The sequence below is a fragment of the Coregonus lavaretus genome (genome assembly GCF_964263955.1).
Source record: "Coregonus lavaretus genome assembly, chromosome: 11".
NCBI lineage: Eukaryota > Metazoa > Chordata > Actinopteri > Salmoniformes > Salmonidae > Coregonus > Coregonus lavaretus.
Window position 1 is genome coordinate 44,764,187 of NC_139998.1, and position 18,938 is coordinate 44,783,124.

An 18,938-nucleotide genomic window follows, 5' to 3' on the forward strand; every position below is an offset into this window, starting at 1 on the left:
GTTCGTAGTTTGAACATAGTCTAACATTTACACCACCAATTTGTTGAAGACAGTTTTGTGTATTTTTTCCACATACATAATTTTAGTTGAATAAAAAACAGGAGAAACAGGAGAGTTATTTTAACACATTTGTATGTTTTTTTGTCTTAGTACATAAAAAGCAAAATGTTGCAAAAACAACTAACAACAATAACACTCCCATTGACGCTATGAGGGAGAGTCAAGACAGTTTATTGCCTCGTTATTGTTATTTTATTGTTGCTCTTTTATTTTTTACTTTAGTTTATTTAGTTGTTTTCTTTTTTGTCTTAACTCTTATTTTTCTTAAAACTGCATTGTTGATTAAGGGCTTGTAAGTAAACATTTCACGGTAAGGTCTACACCTGTTGTATTCGGTGCATGTGACAAATAAAAATTGATTTGATTTGATTTGATATTGCTGTGATAAAAATACTTAAACGTTTTTTCTCTATTACACAACTATTTGCACTCCTGTGCCACAGGGGGAGACAGTGTGTTATGTTGTTCAGTCCCTGTGTTAGTCAAGACAGTTTGACTGTAAAGTCACATTTCTAAATTTGTAGATCCACAGTCCATCTAGTCTATACCCACAGATTGTGGACCTGGCAGAATATTTCCCTAAGGGAGTTAAATAAGATGCAAACCATTTTCCTATGGAACATTTATGATACATTTCAAGGACAATCAGCACTAGCCAGCAGATGCAACCCGCTTGATTACAGCTGGATTAGGATCGGAACATAGAGATAGATAGAGGACTCATTTTTGTATCTGTGCCATTATAGAGTATGTGACAGCATGGGAAGCGCTATTGAGGCAATCTACATATTGAAGTAGTCCTTAACAGCTTCTCCCCCAAGCCATAAGACTGCTAAACAGTTAATCAAATGGCTACCCCGACTATTTGCATTGACCCCCTTTTTTACACTGCTGCTACTCACTGTTTATTATCTATGCATAGTCGCTTTACCCCTACCTACATGTACATATTACCTCAATTACCTTAACTAACCTGTACCCCCGCACATTGACTCAGTACCGGTAGCCTCTGTATATAGCCTCATTATTGTTATTTTATTGTGTTACTTTTTATTTAAAAAAAATGTATTGTCTTTTTTATTTTTTTAAAAGTAGCATTGTTGGTTAAGGGCTTGTAAGTAAGCATTTACATTTTAGTATTTTAGCAGACGCTCTTATCCAGAGCGACTTACAGTTAGTGAGTACACACATTTTCATATTTTTTATAATAATAATATAATATGCCATTTAGCAGACACTTTTATCCAAAGCGACTTACAGTCAAGTGTGCATACATTTTTACGTATGGGTGGTCCCGGGGATCGAACCCACTACCCTGGCATTACAAGCGTTAGAAGCGCCATGCTCTACCAATTGAGCTACAGAGGACCATTTCACGGTAAGGTCTACACTTGTTGTATTCGGCGCATGTGACAAATACAATTTGATTTGAATTTTCTTCTTCACGATTGGCCGATCCCTCCTCATGACCCGATTGGACATGACTCCAACAGGATCACCAGGAGGGATCAGCCAATGATGTTGGAAGTCCCACCCAGTTGACTACATTAAAATGGTGGAAGCCCTCAATGGCACTGCCCATGCTAAAATGGCCTTTTGCAGCTGTAAGCAAGCAGGTTGGATCTGCTGGCTAGCTCTACATTAGACAATTCACAAACTTTTCTCCATTGTCTTCTATAGTTGGCATATAAATAGGTGTATGTGCTGTCTCATATTTTTCTCTCTTGTTTTGTGTTATGCCATTGTTGTCTGTAGTGGTTTCAAACAATGTCCCAATATTCTAATTAGCCACTTCCTTTAAACCAATTTACAAGGATGGTTTCAATGTGCTTCCATGGCTGCATTTACACAGGCAGCCTATTTCTGATCTTTCTTCCACTAATTGGGCTTTTGACCAATCACATCAGATCTTTTCACATCAACTATTTTTCAGAGCTGAGCTGATTGGTTAAAAGACCAATTAGTGAGAAGAAAATAAATTAGAATTGGGCTGCCTGTCTAAACGCAACCCGTGTGTCCAAGAAAAGGCATGAGATATAACTTATTGGTTGAACAAAAATCACATTTATTATACTCACAAATGTCCAGGTTTGTCACACAGTTCCTTTGTTGTTGAATGGTAAAGGCAATATATCCAGGTAAGCATAGACAGGTTCCAATTGATATTGATGGTAAATCAAACTAAAAAAAGGCACAAAAATGAGGTTAAAAGGGATGAAATTAGGTAATAAATCCAAAGGTAAATTCACAAAAGAAAACCAATATAAGCAGTATTTAGACGGTTGAAAAAAACTTTCTCTAGGTGTCTTCCAAGCAGGCGCCTATCACCTGTTCTAATTAGCCCATTCATAGACGCTAATTACCTTTAGCTCTATTCATGAAGGTATCTTCTGGCCAGAGGATAGCCAGAATAGATTCTGACCCTACACTTGCTTACAGCTGCACTGGGATCGGACAGGCTTCCTGTTAAGATTAAGTTATCCTGAACTACTACACAAGAAGATTGAAATACTGCTAGTTATTTACGTGCCTTTGAACAGGGTATGGTAGTAGGTGCCAGGCACACTGCAATGCTGTTGGGTTTGTCACCCTCAACAGTTTCCCATGTGTATCAAGAATGGTCCACCACTGTTGGAAGCATTGGAGTCAACATGGGCCAACATCCCTGTGGAACGCTTTCTACACCTTGTGGAGTCCATACCCTGACAAATTGAGGTTGTTCTGGAAGGTGTTCTTAATGTTTTGTACACTCAGTGTATTTTATATCTGCATCAGAATGGAAAGTTGATTGACTGACCATGACAGTCAAGCAAATCTATAAACTCTTGATCTGTGCTATGATGACATAGTGATATAAGAGAATGGACTCCATCCATCCCTATGAAAAGCCAAGTGACATTTACTCCTGATATACTGACCTGTTGCAACCTCTACAACCACTGTGATTATTATTTGACCCTGCTGGTCATCTATGAACGTTTGAACATCTTGGAGAAAAATCTGGCTTTAATGGCCATGTACTGTTATAATCACCACCCGGCACAGCCAGAAGGGGACCACCCCTCAGAGCCTGGTTCCTCTCTAGGTTTCTTCCTAGGTTTCTGCCTTTCTAGGGAGTTTTTCCTAGCCACCGTGCTTCTACATCTGCCTTACTTGCTGTTTGGGGTTTTAGGCTGGGTTTCTGTATAGCACTTTGTGACATCTGCTGATGTAAAAAGGGCTTTATACATTTGATTGATTGAAATTTGATTGTGCGTGTGTCTGTCACTCAACTATTTACTTTATGAAGAATGCTAGAATTTGACTTATAGTATAGTGTCCCAGTTTGCTTTGCAAAATATATTTTTTTACAACATGTGAACTTATTCCCACGGGGGGCCAGTATGAAAATGTATGCACTCACTAACTGTAAGTCGCTCTGGATAAGAGCGTCTGCTAAATGACTGAAATGTAAATGTAATTTTTTGTCTCTGTGAATGGTCTGTCCTCCGACAAATCAACTGTACATTTCGGTGTTCCTCAAGGTTCCGTTTTAGGACCACTATTGTTTTCACTATATATTTTACCTCTTGGGGATGTTATTCGAAAACATAATGTTAACTTTCACTGCTATGCGGATGACACACAGCTGTACATTTCAATGAAGCATGGTGAAGCCCCAAAATTGCCCTCGCTAGAAGCCTGTGTTTCAGACATAAGGAAGTGGATGGCTGAAAACTTTTTACTTTTAAACTCGGACAAAACAGAGATGCTTGTTCTAGGTCCCAAGAAACAAAGAGATCTTCTGTTAAATCTGACAATTAATCTTGATGGTTGTAAAGTCGTCTCAAATAAAACTGTGAAGGACCTAGGCGTTACTCTTGACCCTGATCTCTCTTTTGACGAACATATCAAGACTGTTTCAAGGACAGCTTTTTTCCATCTACGTAACATTGCAAAAATCAGAAATTTTCTGTCCAAAAATGATGCAGAAAAATTAATCCATGCATTTGTTACTTCTAGGTTAGACTACTGCAATGCTCTATTTTCCGGCTACCCGGATAAAGCACTAAATAAACTTCAGTTAGTGCTAAATACGGCTGCTAGAATCCTGACTAGAACCAAGAAATTTGATCATATTACTCCAGTGCTAGCTTCCCTACACTGGCTTCCTGTTAAGGCAAGGGCTGATTTCAAGGTTTTACTGTTAACCTATAAAGCGTTACATGGGCTTGCTCCTACCTATCTTTCCGAGTTGGTCCTGCCGTACATACCAATACGTACGCTACGGTCACAAGACGCAGGCCTCCTAATTGTCCCTAGAATTTCTAAGCAAACAGCGGGAGGCAGGGCTTTCTCCTATAGATCTCCATTTTTATGGAACAGTCTGCCTACCCATGTGAGAGACGCAGACTCGGTCTCAACCTTTAAGTCTTTACTGAAGACTTATCTCTTCAGTAGGTCATATGATTGAGTGTAGTCTGGCCCAGGAGTGTGAAGGTGAACGGAAAGGCTGGAGCAACGAACAGCCCTTACTGTCTCTGCCAGGCCGGTTCCCCTCTCCACTGGGGTTCTCTGCCTCTAACCCTGTTGCAGGGGCTGAGTCACTGGCTTGCTGGTGCTCTTTCATGCCGTCCCTGGGAGGGGTGCGTCACTTGAGTGGGTTGAGTTACTGACGTGATCTTCCTGTCTGGGTTGGCGCCCCCCCCCTGGTTTGTGCTGTGGTGGAGACCTCTGTGGGCTATACTCGGCCTTGTCTCAGGATTGTAAGTTGGTGGTTGGGGATATCCCTCTAGTGGTGCGGGGGCTGTGCTTTGGCGGAGTGGGTGGGGTTATATCCTTCCTGTTTGGCCCTGTCCGGGGGTTTCTTCGGATGGGGCCACAGTGTCTCCGGACCGCTCCTGTCTCAGCCTCCAGTATTTATGCTGCAGTAGTTTATGTGTCGGGGGGCTGGGGTTAGTTGGTTATACCTGGAGTACTTCTCCTGTCTTATCCAGTGTCCTGTGTGAATTTAAGTATGCTCTCTCTAATTCTCTCGTTCTCTCTTTCTCTCTGAGAACCTGAGCCCTAGGACCATACGTCAGGACTACCGGGCATGATGACACCTTGCTGTCCCCAGTCCGCCTGGCCTTGCTGCTATTCCAGTTTCAACTGTTCTGCCTGCGGCTACGAAACCCCTACCTGTCCCAGACCTGCTGTTTTCAACTCTTAATGATCGGCTATGAAAAGCCAACTGAGAGACCTGAGCCCTAGGACCATACGTCGGGACTACCGGCCGTGGTGACTCCTTGCTGTCCCCAGTCCGCCTGGCCTTGCTGCTATTCCAGTTTCAACTGTTCTGCCTGCGGTTATGGAACCCCTACCTGTCCCAGACCTGCTGTTTTCAACTCTTAATGATCGGCTATGAAAAGCCAACTGAGATTTATTCCTGATTATTATTTGACCATGCTTGTCACTTATGAACATTTTTGAACATCTTGGCATGGTTCTGTTATAATCTCCACCCGGCACAGCCAGAAGAGGACTGGCCACCCCTCATAGCCTGGTTCCTCTCTAGGTTTCTTCCTAGGTTTTGCCTTTCTAGGGAGTTTTTCCTAGCCACCGTGCTTCTACACCTGCATTACTAGCTGTTTGGGGTTTTAGGCTGGGTTTCTGTACAGCACTTCGAGATATTAGCTGATGTAAGAAGGGCTATATAAAATAAAATTGATTGATTGATTGATAATTGTAGCCTAAATGTGCATACTTGTAGCCAATCAATTTAATGCGTAATTGTAACCATTGGATTGTAACATCATTGAGTGTAAGTGTGCACAATAGTAGCCAATCCATTTCATGATGAGTAACATTGTAGTTATTGGGTTGTAATATCCCCGAATGTAACACCAGAGAATGTAACAACCAATGTGTATAAACCCAACACCCCTGGTAATGTAGCTGAGGAACAATCAACTCGGTTTTCTTATATGGAGGCAGAGTTTAGTTTTGATAACTAGTAGTGCGATTTGCTTGCAACAACATTGAGTCACCATCAGTCGATACTTGTAAAAATGAATCTCTGCTTACATTGTATATCAAGGCCGCTACGTCTCCAGCTGAGCAACACAAATTAGGAAAAAATCGATAAAAGTTTTTATTAAAAGTATGAATTTCAGCACCCCGTGGAAGGCCCGCGGTTGTACAGGACAAACATAGGTACAAGCATTTTTTAGAAGTATTGACTAATGATGAGTCAATGTTGTCGCTAGCAATCACGCGACCAGCTATAAAAACTCAACTCCGACCGAGATACGCCTCGATAGAGAAATGAGTTGAGCATTCCTCAACTACTGACGCTGTAACCTTTGCAAACTCTCGCGATACTACTGGCAGAAGATGGCAGATGAATCTTCCGTACTAGTCAAATGATGCACTCTGTAGGAGCCGCTTATGCAGGGACAGTTTCGGTTATGAGAAAAAGGGACATAGTTGTAGTTACTTAGTTATTGCATTCTTCTTTCCGTTTATTCGTTTAAGAACTTAGGATTTTCATGTTGTGCAATTTACCGTTTTTGGGTATTCTTGCCAGCGAAATACATCTACTTGCCCAGAGGGTCATCGTCAACGGCACCCTCTGCTCTGTTGTCAATTGTTTAGAAAATGACCGGAGAAAAGATCCGCTCCCTCCGCAAGGATCATAAACCAAGCAAAGAAGAGGATTTACTGGAACCGGATGAGGAGGCTGCAACTGGCACATTTACTTCAACCAAAACTAATAATAAGGGCAAAGCAAGTAAAATCTTTAGCAATCACAAGTTGGTCAAATCTCCATCGACACAGCAGCAACATCAGAATCAGCAATCGCAGATAAATGCAAACACTAACACATTGTCAACGGCCGACGTTATCGAGGATAACAACAAAAACCCTGTAATCCGAAACGGCGAAGACTTTCCAGTCCATGAATGTGTATTCAAAGGGGATGTCCGACTCTTATCCTCGCTCATTCGAACTCAGAATATCGCTCAGAAAGATCTCCATGGTAAGACTCGTATGGCTCCGTATCTCTATGTTCCAAACTAGCCTACTTGACCCAGGCGATACCGGTACCGTCGGTATTTATCGTTTAATCTTATTTTCAGCTGACTAAATGATCAACTTAAACAAGCTTTGTAGGCGAGCTTGTGTGTCTTCCAAGCTTGGTATTCGTCATTTATTTCTGGGGTGGTTGGCATTGCTCTACCATTTCCCTCAGGCCAACACCTTGGGATGCCCAATGCCCAACGCTGCAGGGCAAGGCCTACCCAGTTCAGCTCGTATTTGTTCTTATTGGAAGTTGTTCTTAAGGAATGGATACGTGAGGACAACAACAACCTATACAATGACCATAGAAAAGCATCCATTAATCTAGATATGAGATTGACAGCATCCCCGAATTATGCCCAATCTCACTCCAGTTCAAAGACCAACAGAAATCTGACCCAGGCACACCTAATGCAAATCAAACAGCAATATCTGAATTTGACTGATGTCACATGCTAGCCTACATGAGTGTACTGCTTTCATTGAGGCCATGCAAGATATCTGAATTTCTCCAGTTGTGCTGTTATTCCGTTTGGCCTACTGTGGTAGTGTCAGTATGGTGAGTCTGATGATGTTTTGGACCATATCCATTTGAGCATGACCAGGAACTTGATCAGTCTCCACTGTTTACACACTGCAGCCTCACCTTTTAGATGATGCAGGCTGCAACAGGGCTGGTTCTACATCTCCTCGTGCATGGCAAGGCTATCCCAGTTCAAGTGGACTGGACCATGTTGACCTCCCATACTTCATTGTTACAAATTGGTTATTAAAGGTGTATAAGATTGTTATTGCAGAATCTCTAAACCAACCTGACGTTACGCAGCATCTGAAAATAAACCGGCTGAGACTGAGGTATCTGCCAGTCTCGGACACTCCCCTTTCTCATCTGAGAACCTCAGCTGGGCCCTGGCCCTCCATGCAGTTTGTCACAGTTGGGTCCACTGGGATTCCTAGTTAATCCGAGGACTATATTTTTGCCCACATCAGGGCTTCTACTGGCAGGCCTGTTATACTCTGGATGCCTGCCCGGTGGCCACCCTGTCTACTGGGAGAGGCTGTGGGGATGGTTTCGAGCTTTCTCAGTAGGATTCTACTTGTGCATATTCAGCCCTTTTCTCATACTGTCAGTGTTTGTGGCTTTTCTTCATTAGTTTACGACAGAAGGGTACTTTTTGTCTGTCTACATGTTCCTTTCTTGGGTGTAGGCTATATGGGGCCCTTTTAAGTGTACAGTATTATTATAATATTATAAGGTTAACTGCCTTTTAAGCAGATGCCATTTGTGCCTGTCCACAGTATATTTTCTGAGACTGACCAAACACACACACACACACACTATCCTTCTTCTATATGATTAAGGATGCATTTAAACAGGCAGCCCAATTCTGATCTTTTTTAAATCTAATTGGTCTTTTGACCAATCACATCAGATATTTTCACATCAGATCTTTTTCAGAGCTGATCTGATTGGTCAAAAGACCAATTAGTGGAAAAAAAAGATCAGAATTTGTCTGGCTGTGTAAATGCAGCCTTAGTGGATTACTGATTGATCAAATACAGCAGTTCCTTCCCAGCTTCAATTACATATTACTTCGTATGAGAAGTTAATGTATTGCATCAGTTTAGAGATGTTTTGACTTTCAAGGCAAGCCAGGTTCTGTCGCCAGTTAGGCTATGTAAATAATGGACATGGGAATTGGTAGGATGTTTCAAGTGTTTGTTTGCAGACCTAACTGTAACGCACAGTCTAAACCAGTGGAGGCTGCTGAGGGGATAATGGCTAATAATAATAGCCAGAACATAGTTAATGGAATGGCATCAAACACCTGGAAACCATGTGTTTGATGTATTTGATACCATTCCACTGATTCCGCTCCAGTCATTACCACGAGCCCGTTCTCCCCAATTAAGGTGCCACCAACCTCCTGTGGTCTAAACTGTATTTTCTTTGTGCTCTTCAGGAAACACACCCCTACACCTCGCTGTCATGATGGGTCACAAAGGTGAGTAGTACACAGATTTCAGTGTCTGTTGTCTGGCATGAAGGCCTAGGTGTCCGACGTGTGTGTCTGTCTGGTCCTGAGTCCCTTTGTGGAGGGTAAAGTGCTATAGACTTTTGGCACCGATCACAGATCTCAGAGTCAAACCCCAAAAGGCAGGATGCTCATGCATTTCTGAACAGGAGCTCATGGATTTATAACTGACCAAAATAGGTTTGCACTGGCAACCCCTTTTAATGGACTTGCCTTCAGACTAAAACCTCTATAGTGAACTCTGTGCTAGAACGGACTGTCTCAAGAATAGTGAAGATTACATAATTACTATTGAATCTAAGGCTGCACAAAAGAGGCTATGCATTTCTCCTTGTCTATGTTTGAGATGGATAAATGTTGGACAGTTGGCCCACACATACCCTGACAGATGGAACTTGGCAGTGAAGATGATTAGCTGTACGAATGACTAGAGATTTTTCTTTCCTAAATGTAATCTGCTATGACTGCTATGAACCGTTGCAGATCATTCATGTCAGTGATCATCTCTCTCTGGATTAAGGAAGATACAGAGATGGGCACAATTTGAGAAAGGGATTTTGTTCAAAGTTAGATTGTTCAAAGCTAGCTAATCTCATCCCAGAAATATCCAGGAAGAGACCATATCCTATCTCATCAGTTCTTGGTGGTTGCATATTACTGAAGTTACATAGTTTGGTTTATGTATTTTCACAGTGGGATAATGTATAGCCTATGTGGGTAGTTTGAGCACAAAGTAGAATGATCACGACTGCTATTAAGGCTTTGTAGAACCCTTCAGTACATTGGTCTTTTTGTGCTCAGTTAAATTGTATTGGCTCTACTGGAAACATGCTTCTGCGTAAAATATTCATGCAATGCCCCTTTGTGACTAGATGCCTACATTTCATTTCACTGGGAGACTACAATACATGCTATTGAAAGATTTATGCATTTTTGCAGGGGGCTTTCAGTGAACTATCCAGGCGTATGTTCCTTGTGTGCCGTTCACTGCTTGTGTTTGTTAGATGTAAACACAACTGGATTTAAAGTACATGGAAATCTCATTCCCACTACATATAGGTACCGTTTATCACAGTATTGGTTGCTACCCAACTGAGTATGTAGTGGTTGAATTGATTGTAGTAATGCGTTAGCCTATCCCTATCTTATGACACTGCCCTATCCTCTAGAGATGTATTGGCTAGACAGGCGATAGCAACAACATGAGCTCATATTGTGGGTGTGGTCCTCCCTATTGGGATTTCTGTTTGAAGAAGACACTGTACTGCCTTGTGTGTGTGTGCTAGTCTCTATAAAATACATTAAAGCGGTCGTTACCAACCTTTTTCGGTTACTGTACCACCAACTGAATTTTGCTCTCTCCCGGAGTCTTCTCAAGTACCCCATGTGGATAGGCCCCTAGGGGTCCTAGTACCCCTTGTTGGGAACCACTGCTGTAAAGGATGGCCTGTTTGTGGTGAGGAAATGGATGTTGACACCTAATACATGGAGTGTGACCTCTCTTCTCCCTGCACTGTAGAATCATGATGAATACTAATGAAAGTCAGTGGGATTCTGTGGAAGAAGGACTTTAGGATACATGTTTGATACTGAAGATTGTGTAGTATGTGTGGAGAGTCAGATCTGTCATACAAGCCCATATCTGTACAGTTGATCTGTAGCAGATATTTGTTTAGATATCAGTATCTACAGTTCCTTTGTCTCCCCTCTCTACACCCCATAAAGCTACGGGCTGAATCCTGAATGTGGCATTATGCTGGATGTATTTGGTGATTCCCCTATTTGGCATACAGCAACAGAACATCACTGAGCTGCCTGTATATCTGACAGTTGTTAGGGGTGGTGTTTGTTTGGCACCCTGTCCTGTTGTGCCTCCTGTCCAGTAGTGCATTACTTGCCCAGAGAGACAAAATGACAGGCCACCTCAAATGGATTTGTGAGATCCAGGATAACGAGTTGCGTGTTTGGTACCAGGTAGAGCTTGTCCATAGCCAGTGAAATCTGACACTCAAGTGCATCATATCATAAGCACACTAAAAAGGAACGTTTTCACAAAACAGAGAAAGGCCCTTGGTATCAGGAAACAGTAAAGCACAGTCTGTATTTAGAAGATCGATGAGAAGGCCGAAAGCCCAAATATTAGTTAGGCTAATTTATTGAGAAGTGCAACCAATAAATTGAGATATTTATTAATCTCACTCCTGTAAGAGATGATGGAGAGAAACAGAGAAAGACAAGAGGGGAGTGAATGAGTCAGCCATTTGGGGATGTGCCTGACTCTAGTCTGAAAGGGGCTGACATTCACAGCCCTGGGCGGTTCTGACAAGTGCCCCATCTGCAGCCAACACGCGTACTGAAGCATGAGGCCATCAGATTAGTACATATCTTCCGCCCCCGTCATCTCTGCCCTCCTGTCACTGGTGTGTTTTGGGCAGAGCCCCACTGCCTCTGTACGCACGCACTCTGCTGAACTGACCAGACCGTCCATGGAGACTTTCACAGCTGCCGTCTGTATATTTGATGGATTCGGACTATAGAGGCAGGCTGTGGCTAATTGGCTATCAATTATGTTTTGAGGCAGTATTTTGGTTTGATATGTATTAGAAGTGAAATGTTCATGGTGTGTTGAAGTTCAATCATTGGACAGATAATGGAAGGAAACTCCCTCACACTGCGCATGCAAAGAAGCTCACACTTCACTGTAGTTTGTGCTAACATTTCCACCTTCTGTCTTTTTTTGTTTAGAAGTTGTCTAATTTCTTCAGGCTGAGCAAAATCCTTTATTCTCATACCAAAAATAAATTATCTGTAGAGTAGATTAATGTCAAACCAAATTATTTTCATGATTGAATGCTGTAGAGGTTGCGATAAGAGAACTAATCTGCAGATACCATCTGGTCTTACCGATGAGGTTGTACAGCCGTGGTCCAGTCAGTACACTTAGAAAAAAGTGTTCCAAAAGGGTTCTAAGGCTGTCCCCGTAGGAGAACCCTTTTTGGTTCCAGGTATAACCCTTTTTCGCTACCATGTAGAACCGTCTGTGGAAAGGGTTCTTCATGGAACCCAAAAGGGTTCTACCTGGAACCAAAAAAAGTTATTCAAAGGGTTCTCCTATGGGGACAGCCAAATAACCATTTTAGGTTCTAGATGGCACCTTTTTTTTCAAAGAGTGTAGGACTAGCCCTCCCTAGTATAGCACTCCTATTCCCTGAATTGCCAAACCCTGCTCCTAGGGCCTTGTCTGACAGATATGCCCTGCAGTACCCTGCCTAGCCTAGCCTGTCTGCTTGCTTGCTCGGGCTTATGTAAAGCATTTTCATTACACAATCAGGGAATAGGCAGGGAAATATAGGGCTGGCTGGCTTATGTCACCCAGTAGGATGCTAGTCATGCACTTAGCAGCCAAGACCACGGCGGCCGGGCAGCCAAACTCTGTTTCCTCTACACATTAACCTCTCTTATCAGCTGGCATGGCCCTAGACAAAGAGGCTAAGCACGGATCATGCTGATGCAACACTCACTGACACGTGTTAGCATTTTGCTTTTCAGTTTGGAGATGGATGCAAGGCCTTTTGTGACCCAACATCACCCCATCATCGGAGGACAACTTTATATTTTACTTTGTATTTTATAAAATAGGAAAACTTTATTATTCTTCATTAGATTTAGTTGTACATTAGGCTATATTACCCCATTTTACAAAAACAATGTTCCCCTTCTCGATAAAACATTTCTTTATTTCGCTTGTTCTCTATTTCTACCTCACACTTCTGCTCTTATTCTCTCTAAGTATGTTTTCTATTAGTTTGAATTTCACATGCACAAGTACAGTGAAATGCCTTTTTTGCAAGCTCCAAACCCAACAATCCAGTAATCAATATCAATGTCGCACAAAAAAATTGTATATGGTAGAACAAAAACACACGAGAAATAAAAATAAGAAATAAAAAGAACACGAGAAAATAAGAAGCTGGGTCAGTTCCAATACCATATTTACAATGTGCAGGGATACTGGAGTGATGGAGGTATGTACATTGGGGTAAACAAGTATTTAGTCAGCCACCAATTGTGCAAGTTCTCCCACTTAAAAAGGAGAGAGGCCTGTAATTTTCATCATAGGTAAACGTCAACTATGACAGACAAAATGAGGAAAAAAAATCCAGAAAATCACATTGTAGGATTTTTAATGAATTTATTTGCAAATTATGGTGGAAAATAAGTATTTGGTCAATAACAAAAGTTTCTCAATACTTTGTTATATACCCTTTGTTGGCAATGACACAGGTCAAACGTTTTCTGTAAGTCTTCACAAGGTTTTCACACACTGTTGCTGGTATTTTGGCCCATTCCTCAATGCAGATCTCTAGAGCAGTGATGTTTTGGGGCTGTCGCTGGGCAACACGGACTTTCAACTCCCTCCAAAGATTTTCTATGGGGTTGAGATCTGGAGACTGGCTAGGCCACTCCAGGACCTTGAAATGCTTCTTACGAAGCCACTCCTTCGTTGCCCGGGCGGTGTGTTTGGGATCATTTTCATGCTGAAACACCCAGCCACGTTTCATCTTCAATGCCCTTGCTGATGGAAGGAGGTTTTCACTCAAAATCTCACGATACATGGCCCCATTCATTCTTTCCTTTACACGGATCAGTCGTCCTGGTCCCTTTGTAGAAAAACAGCCCCAAAGCATGATGTTTCCACCCCCATGCTTCACAGTAGGTATGGTGTTCTTTGGATGCAACTGAGCATTCTTTGTCCTCCAAACACGACGAGTTGAGTTTTTACCAAAAAGTTCTATTTTGGTTTCATCTGACCATATGACATTCTCCCAATCCTCTTCTGGATCATCCAAAAGCACTCTAGCAAACTTCAGACGGGCCTGGACATGTTCTGACTTAAGCAGGGGGACACGTCTGACACTGCAGGATTTGAGTCCCTGGCGGCGTAGTGTGTTACTGATGGTAGGCTTTGTTACTTTGGTCCCAGCTCTCTGCAGGTCATTCACTAGGTCCCCCCGTGTGGTTCTGGGATTTTTGCTCACAGTTCTTGTGATCATTTTGACCCCACGGGGTGAGATCTTGCGTGGAGCCCCAGATCGAGGGAGATTATCAGTGGTCTTGTATGTCTTCCATTTCCTAATAATTGCTCCCACAGTTGATTTCTTCAAACCAAGCTGCTTACCTATTGCAGATTCAGTCTTCCCAGCCTGGTGCAGGTCTACAATTTTGTTTCTGGTGTCCTTTGACAGCTCTTTGGTCTTGGCCATAGTGGAGTTTGGAGTGTGACTGTTTGAGGTTGTGGACAGGTGTCTTTTATACTGATAACAAGTTCAAACAGGTGCCATTAATACAGGTAACGAGTGGAGGACAGAGGAGCCTCTTAAAGAAGAAGTTACAGGTCTGTGAGAGCCAGAAATCTTGCTTGTTTGTAGGTGACCAAATACTTATTTTCCACCATAATTTGCAAATACATTCATTAAAAATCCTACAATGTGATTTTCAGGAAAAAAAATTCTCAATTTGTCTGTCATAGTTGACGTGTACCTATGATGAAAATTACAGGCCTCTCTCATATTTTTAAGTGGGAGAACTTGCACAATTGGTGGCTGACTAAATACTTTTTTCCCCCACTGTATGTATGTACAGTTGAAGTCGCAAGTTTACATACACCTTAGACAAATACATTTCAACTCAGTTTTTCACAATTCCTGACATTTTAATCCTAGTAAAAATTCCCTGTTTTATGTCAGTTAGGATCACCACTTTATTTTAAGAATGTGAAACATCAGAATAATAGTAGAGTGATTTATTTAAGCTTTTATTTCTTTCATCACATTCCCAGTGGGTCAGAAGTTTACAAACACTCAATTAGTATTTGGTAGCATTGCCTTTAAATTGTTTAACTTGAACACTGCTTGCTCCCACCTGCCCGACTAGAATCACTACTCTTGGCGGGTCTGACTTAGAATATGTGGACAACTACAAATACATTAAGCATCTCCAACCAAAGTTAAATCTAGAATCAGCTTCCTATTTCGCAACAAAGCCTCCTTCACTCATGCTGCCAAACATGCCCTCGTAAAACTGACTATCCTACCGATCCTTGACTTCAGCGATGTCATTTACAAAATAGCCTCCAACACTCTACTCAGCAAATTGGATGTAGTATATCACAGTGCCATCCGTTTTGTCATCAAAGCCCCATATACTACCCACCATTGTGACCTGTACGCTCTCGTTGGCTGGCCCTCACTACATATTTGTCGCCAAACCCACTGGCTCCATGTCATCTATAAATCACTGCTAGGCAAATCCCCGCCTTATCTTAGCTCATTGGTCACCATAGCAACACCCACCCGTAGTATGCGCTCCAGCAGGTATATCTCACTGGTCATCCCCAAAGCCAACACCTCCTTTGGCCGCCATTCCTTCCAGTTCTCTGCTGCTAATGACTGGAACGAACTGCAAAAATCTCTGAAGCTGGAGACACTTATCTCCCTCACTAACTTTAAGCATCAGTTGTCAGAGCAGCTTACCGATCACTGCACCTGTACACAGCCCATCTGTAATTAGCCCACCCAACTACCTCATCCCCATATTGTTATTTATTTTGCTCATTTGCACTCCAGTATCTCTATTTGCACATCTTCTTCTGCACATCTATCACTCCAGTGTTAATACTAATTTGTAATTATTTTGCACTATGGCCTATTTATTGCCTTACCTCCATAACTTACTACATTTGCACACACTGTAAATAGATGTTCTATTGTGTTATTGACTGTATGTTTTGTTTTATCCCATGTGTAACTCTGTTGTTGTTTTTATCTCACTGCTTTGCTTTATCTTGGCTAGGTCGCAGTTGTAAATGAGAACTTGTTCTCAACTGGCTTACCTGGTTAAGTAAAGGTGAAAAAAATTAAATAAATTGTCCTGTGAACAGTTGATGTTGAGATGTGTCTGTTACTTGAACTCTGTGAAGCATTTATGTGGGCTGCAATTTCTGAGGCTGGTAACTCTAATGAACTTATCCTCTGCAGCAGAGGTAACTCTGGGTCTTCCATTCCTGTGGCGATCCTAATGAGAGCCAGTTTCATCATAGCGCTTGATGGTTTTTGCGGTTGCACTTGAAGAAACTTTAAAAGTTCTTGAAAGTTTCCGTATTGACTGACATTCATGTCTTAAAGTAATGATGGACTGTTGTTTCTCTTTGCTTATTTGAGCTGTTCTTGCCATAATATGAACTTGGTCTTTTACCAAATAGGGCTATCTTCTGTATACCACCCCTACACTGTCACAACACAACTGATTGGCTCAAATGCATTAAGAAGGAAAGAAATTCAGCAAATTAACTTTTAACAAGGCACTATCTCCATGAAGCTGGTTGAGAGAATGCCAAGAGTGTGCAAAGCTGTCATCAAGGCAAAGGGTGGCTACTTTGAAGAATCTCAAATATAAAATATATTTTGATTTGTTTCACACTTTTTTAGTTACTACATGATTCGATGTGTTATTTCATAGTTTTGATGTCTTCACTATTATTCTGCAATGTAGAAAATAGTAAAAATAAAGAAAAACCCTTGAATGAGTAGGTGTGTCCAAACTTTTGACTGGTACTGTATATAGGGCAGCAGCCTCTAAGGTGCAGGGTTGAGTAACCCGGTGGTAGCCAGCTAGTGATGGCTATTTAACAGTCTGATGGCCTTGAGATAGAAGCTGTTTTTCAGTCTCTAGATCCCAGCTTTGATGCACCTGTACTGACCTTGCCTTCTGGATGATAGCGGGGTGAACAGGCCGTGGCTCGGGTGGTTGATGTCTTTGATGATCATTTTGGCCTTCCTGTGACATCGGGTGCTGTAGGTGTCCTGGAGGGCAGGCAGTGTGCCCCCGGTGATGCGTTGGGCAGACCGTACCACCCTCTGGAGAGCGCTGCGGTGGTGGGAAGTGCAGTTGCCGTACCAGGCGGTGATACAGCCCGACAGGATGCTCTCAATTGTGCATCTGTAAAAGTTTGTGAGGGTCTTAGGGGCCAAGACAAATTTCTCCAGCTGCTTGAGGTTGAAGAGGCGCTGTTGCGCCTTTTTCAACACACTGAGTGAGTGGACCATTTCAGGAACTTGAAGCTTTCCACCTTCTCCACTCTGGTCCCGCCGATGTGGATAGGTGTGTGCGGAGGTGGAGGTGTTGTTTCCTACCTTTACCACCTGGGGAAGTCAGGAAGTCCAGGACCCAGTTGCACAGGGCGGGGTTCAGACCCAGGGCCCTGAGCTTAATGATGAGCTTGGAGGGTACTACAGTATGGTGTAGAAGGCTGAGCTATAGTCAATGAACAGCATTCTTGCGTAGGTATTCCTCTTGTCCAGATGGGATAGGGCAGTGTGCAGTGCAATGGCGATTGCATCGTCTGTGGATCTATTTGAAGTGGGTCTAGGGTGTCAGGTAAGGTAGAGGTGATATGATCCTTAATTAGCCTCTCAAAGCACTAATACCTCCCATTTGTGCAACTACTCTGAATTTATAATTTCCATTTTCCTTAGGCAATAATATAGCCTTCTTCCACACTCTAGCCTTCATTCAAGAGTCATCACTATAGTGCCTTTTAAAAATGTCACTTTTTAGGTTGTAATTGCACTCAAGGGGGACACCCAAGTGTTACTACGTGCTGCTGTGGATATTACGTTTAATTAAGCAGCAATAAATTAATCTTGATCATAAAGAATGAATGTTCTCATTCAAAAAGAGTGGGTTCTTTGTGTGGAAAACACAACCTCCAGAAACACAAACTGTGTGGTTGATTGTGATACCCGTCATGAGACCAGAAATCGGCCCTGGCATTTTTTAACACACATCCCCATTTTTTCACCCCCTTGAGGCCCCCCACACCGGTCCATTTTTCTCCTTGAGGCCCCCATTTTTTTGCCAGATAATAAACAAGTCAGACAAGTCCACTGGGCTAAAAATGGACCAACCCATCTGGCATTTGCCCGAAATGCCAGATGGCCAGTCCGCCCCTGCATCAGGAGGAGAACTTTCCATTCTCTGTGACTGAGAGAGGTATGTCTTGTGCATTCTCTGTGACATTTGGCAGAGTAACAAGGCAGAACAACAAGTTTGGACTCGAATGAGAGAGGATACTACTTAGGTTCATTCAGTTGGGTAATAGGGTTTTCTGGTTGACCCACGTTCCCGGGATAAAGAAAGACAATATTGTTCTACACAGAAGAGCATCCATGTGGCTTTTGTTCAATGAATTAGAGTCATCCATTGTAACAGGTTGGCAAACAAGGAGTGATGATAGTCCCAGTTCCTGCCATGAAATGGCTGGCCTATATATTTTTCATTCAGTGGATTTTTGACAAATGTAAATTATCTTTTGTTTGTGAATCTCTGTCTATCAATGCATTTGACTTGCTTGTTTGGCAGGGTGCTATAAATGGCATTAGCCAAAACTGAAACGGAGTTGCATGGAGGCCACCATTTTAATTAGAGATGTCACTGTTATATTGACAGTCGAAACAACAGGCGCCATTTTGGCTTTGTTGTTGACAAGGTGCGCAGCCCAGGAAGTAGAGAAGCTCTGTATTTCACTCACTGCGGTGCTGCTTGCTGTAGACATATAGGCAAGATCTGGGAGTTCGGGCTGTTGTATTTTCCCATCAGAGTACATATGAATTGATGTCTGTTTATTTCCTGGCCTAGTGTATGTTGTGGTCAAGCCAGAGGTAAAAAAAAATATATATATATAATTTCCAATTTCCATGGTTGTTTGGCATTGCTGAGCCGTGTGTGTGTGTGTGTGTGTGT

The 18,938-nt window shown here is 42.3% G+C and overlaps 1 protein-coding gene across 1 annotated transcript in view; it reads left to right on the forward strand.

Moving 5' to 3' along the window:
• Positions 1 to 6,333: 6,333 nt before the first annotated feature.
• The window catches only part of ankrd13c (ankyrin repeat domain 13C), a 57,527-nt gene continuing 44,922 nt past the window's right edge, over positions 6,334 to 18,938 (forward strand). The window contains exons 1-2 of the mRNA XM_084171936.1: positions 6,334 to 7,060; positions 9,066 to 9,107. Of these exons, the coding sequence (XP_084028062.1) occupies positions 6,679 to 7,060; positions 9,066 to 9,107 (424 nt within the window). The 5' untranslated portion in view covers positions 6,334 to 6,678. The remainder of the gene's footprint in view (positions 7,061 to 9,065; positions 9,108 to 18,938) is intronic.